This window comes from Pinus tabuliformis, chromosome 6 (genome assembly GCF_031772625.1).
Source record: "Pinus tabuliformis cultivar Carrire ecotype Pingquan chromosome 6, CPIR1, whole genome shotgun sequence".
Classification (NCBI taxonomy): Eukaryota; Viridiplantae; Streptophyta; class Pinopsida; order Pinales; family Pinaceae; genus Pinus; species Pinus tabuliformis.
This window is the reverse complement of record NC_142292.1, coordinates 1,597,796,236-1,597,799,804: the sequence shown is the minus strand read 5'-3', so window position 1 is coordinate 1,597,799,804 and position 3,569 is coordinate 1,597,796,236. Positions and strand designations below refer to the sequence as shown.

General features: G+C 36.0%; 1 protein-coding gene across 1 annotated transcript; it reads left to right on the top strand.

The window, feature by feature from the left end:
* The first annotated feature begins 1,139 nt into the window (after positions 1–1,139).
* On the top strand, positions 1,140–2,043 carry LOC149264951 (pseudouridine kinase-like). Its single transcript, XM_089390987.1, has 5 exons — positions 1,140–1,341; positions 1,474–1,588; positions 1,674–1,756; positions 1,844–1,868; positions 1,904–2,043. Exons 1-5 carry the CDS (start codon positions 1,219–1,221, stop codon positions 1,921–1,923), a joined length of 366 nt encoding a protein of 121 aa, XP_089247113.1. The 5' UTR covers positions 1,140–1,218; the 3' UTR covers positions 1,924–2,043.
* The last annotated feature ends 1,526 nt before the right edge of the window (positions 2,044–3,569 follow it).

Sequence of the window (3,569 nt, the reverse complement as noted above, 5' to 3'; positions counted from 1 at the left end):
AAGTTTGAATCAGTCATAATCTCAGGAATATGTTGCAGGTCACATATATAAGCGGGGGAGTATCCAGAAATGTCGTCGAGTGCATGCAAAAACTCGGAGTTAAGCCCTTTATCATTAGTGTTGTTGGAGAAGACATGGCATGCATGGTTTTGTAGTCTTTATTCATTTATATGGTAACTTGTCAATATATTTGAGATTTTCTTGTTGGGTGTGGAGCCTGATTATCATCTTGATTGTTCAAAGGTTTTTGTTTCAATCATGTTGGATCCTGTTCGTAATGGGGTGAAAACGCCACTTATTTAATCACCATTAGGGGATTCCATGGGGGGTTGGCGATGACTTTTATAAGCCCTCCATGGAGGGGATTTGGGGGCAATGCCCCGCAAGCTAAAAATAGATGAAAATTTTCCTTCTAAACTATTGAAAATTTCGTAGTTAATCTAGGTAATTCATTAAGAGGATGATCTCACAATAGAAGTTATGTTAACATAGGGTATCTTCCCTAGAGGGCACCCCCTCGATTTATGTGAGGGAATTATATTGCGGCTGTGGATTATTATTTTGAACGAGAGAGAGAGAGAGAGAGAGAGAGAGAGAGAGAGAGAGGGAGAGAGAGGGAGAGAGAGGGAGAGAGAGAGAGAGAAGAGACTGTGTGAGAGTGAAGAGGAAATTGCATTAGATCTATTGTAGGTTGTATCTCTTCATTTTGCTGGATAATATAAAAGGAAGGACTAGTTGTTTCTTTATGGATGTATCCTAGATTGGGTGAACCATGTATATCTGTGTCTCACTTGTTTTATGTATTTCTGTATTTGTTTTTCTGCAATATTTTTTGTATTTTGTTTCTCCGTTAAATATTTTCTAATAGTTCTATGGGTTTTCTTTGTATTGTCTTGTGCAAGAAAAACATTGCTTGACAATTGTAAGTCCCTTGGCTTGTCCATAGATGGTAAGTTCAAGCTAACTTTCATCCTTAATTTGCTTAGTTGCATTAAGTTCATGAAATGGTATGCATTTGATCGAGGATGCATTTCTGCATCGATAGCAACATCTTTCTTGTATCTCTTTGTGTATTATATTAGTTACTTAAGATCATGGGAATTGAACCCAAGAGTTTTTTGATTTCGTTATACGTATTCACATTAAGAATAACAAGTTGCTACTACGGTCATTTTCATTTATGCGATCACTTTTGGCACTGCAAGTAGTAGTCCAAACATGTTATTTTGTATTGGAATTTCAGGAATCCGCAAGTGTAAGAATGTAGCAACCCCTGTTGTATCAAACATATTTGACAGTGCAGGAGAAATAACATCCGCTGTTGCAGACGTGCAGGCAGTTGTAAGTTACAACTGACCATGGAAAATAATTCTTTTCGTAGACATCCTCTCTAAAGCGGTTTGGGAGAATGCCAGAAAGAGTGTACTGTTAAATTTCATAATTCATGTTTTTCATGACCGTTTGAGATGACAGGAAGAATCCTTGACAGCAGAATGGATAAATCAGTTTAGGAGCTATTTTGGCTCTGCACCTTTGTTGATGATTGATGCAAATTTACATCCTCTGGCCCTTGAGGCAGCTTGCAATTGTAAGTTTACAGACTTTGATGCTGTTGTACTTACATCTATATGGGCAACAGTGATCTTATGCATCAGATTTCTCTTGATTTGCAGTGGCCAAGGAATCAAATACACCTGTTTGGTTTGAGCCTGTATCATTTGCCAAATCAGCTAGAGTCAGAAGTATTGTAAAATATGTAAGTAATGAGTAATTTTATGTATTGCAAATTCTGTTTCATTGAGGTTGTTGCAGCCCCTCTATTTTCCTTTTGTGCCTGCTGCAGATTTGCATCTTCGAGGAAATATTTAGTATGCCCTAACTCATTGCTTGAATTGTTGTGCAGGTCACTTTTGTTTCACCTAATGAGTCTGAACTTATTGCTATGGAAGAGTCAATATCTTCTTTAAATTTGTCTCAATCTCTTCAAACCCTGGAGAATGATGGCAAGAAAATGAATGTTGAAGCAATCTATGAAATTTTCAAACCAGCCATCAGTATATTGCTAGATGAGGGTGTTAAGTTTATTGTTTTGACACTTGGATCCTCTGGTGTGTTTATGTGTTTTAAAGAGGTATCTAGCTTAACAGTGATTCCTATAAATGGTTCTAAAAGTGATCAGTTTGAAAAGGATCGAACAGGTAGTGGTCAATTGTCTCTATCAACTATTTATAAGCCAAAAATTTTAAATAATTACCATGTCAAATACTAGGAATCTGGGAATAAAATTCTCCACTTCAATTGCTTACATTTTCTAGATTTTCTTACATCAATTTTATGCCTAATAGGTGCAGGTGATTGCTTTGTGGGTGGTACCCTTGTAGCTCTTTGTGTTGGAAAGGACAATAAAAAGTTTGGATTTTGGTGTAGTGATAACAAAGAAGAAACTTGAATATGAACTAAATGTACCTTCTCATTTATCTCTAACAATGGTTCCAGGTAAACTATTCTACATGGAATCACTATTTTATTGCATATTTCATCATCTTGTTTTTTATCTTTTTGAAATATGTAAAATGTCATATTTTTTTTTACTCTTTGAAGGTTGAAACACTAGTTGTGTGAGTGGTCTTCAAGATATTGTATCTATGTGTCTTTTATATATCTTATTTACCATTTACATGGTTAACAAACTGATTGTAAATTCTACAACTAAAATATATTGGCTCACCGTGTCATCTTTGATATGGATTATATGCACAAGAGATGGAATTTTTGAGAAAGATCAATGCAAAGGCCATTGGTTTGAAAGTGTAAATAGAAATTTGACATACATGTTTAGAATATATAAAAATATTGTGCATTGTGAAGATGGGTTTCATCTCTTTTTGAAGCAGTGGGGTGGGGGTAGAAAAAACATTCATGTTTAGGGACTTTAACTTAATAGTTCTCATCTTGGAGTGGTAGCTAAAGAGAGGCACCTAGAAATCAAAATTATAATTATTAATTTGTATAAATGTCCACTAAAGATCGATATAGATTGAAGGGACCGGTAACTACAATCAACAATAATAACCAAGCAAAAGAGATGGTGCAATAAAGACACCCATAAAAAGAAATTAATGATAAGCGAGTATAAGAGCGCAATTAAATGAAATGACATGGGGAAAACCCTAGAAAGTGGAGGGTGAGTAAAGAAAGATATCTTGAAATAAGATACCTCTGCCATAAGGAAGGAGGTTTATCCCTACTCATCATTTGAATCAATATTACAAATGTCGACTCCAAAGGCTCTACTGAGTAATTCCCTATAGATATTCCCTAAGATGATTGGGACCTAGAGAGTAATATTGTGCGACACAACACACTCCTGATAGTGGTCGAGGAAGAGGATGAAGAAGTACAAAGCTGAATCCATCCTAACATCCAAGGCTGAAAAACACCCAGTAGAAGGAAATAAACTAATAATGCATCTATGAGTAAGTGTCCTACATGGCCACTCTCTTAAGTGTATCTGCATCCTTTAGGACCTCTCAGTGTGGCACAGCTTGGAATCTAGGTGGTGTAGGCCA

Coding starts and splice junctions, on each gene's coding strand:
- LOC149264951 (XM_089390987.1), top strand. CDS start 1,219: ATGTTATTTTGTATTGGAATTTCAGGAATCCGCAAGTGTAAGAATGTA. Junction 1,342..1,473: donor TTGCAGACGTGCAGGCAGTT/GTAAGTTACAAC, acceptor TTGAGATGACAG/GAAGAATCCTTGACAGCAGA. Junction 1,757..1,843: donor TCAGAAGTATTGTAAAATAT/GTAAGTAATGAG, acceptor TGCCTGCTGCAG/ATTTGCATCTTCGAGGAAAT.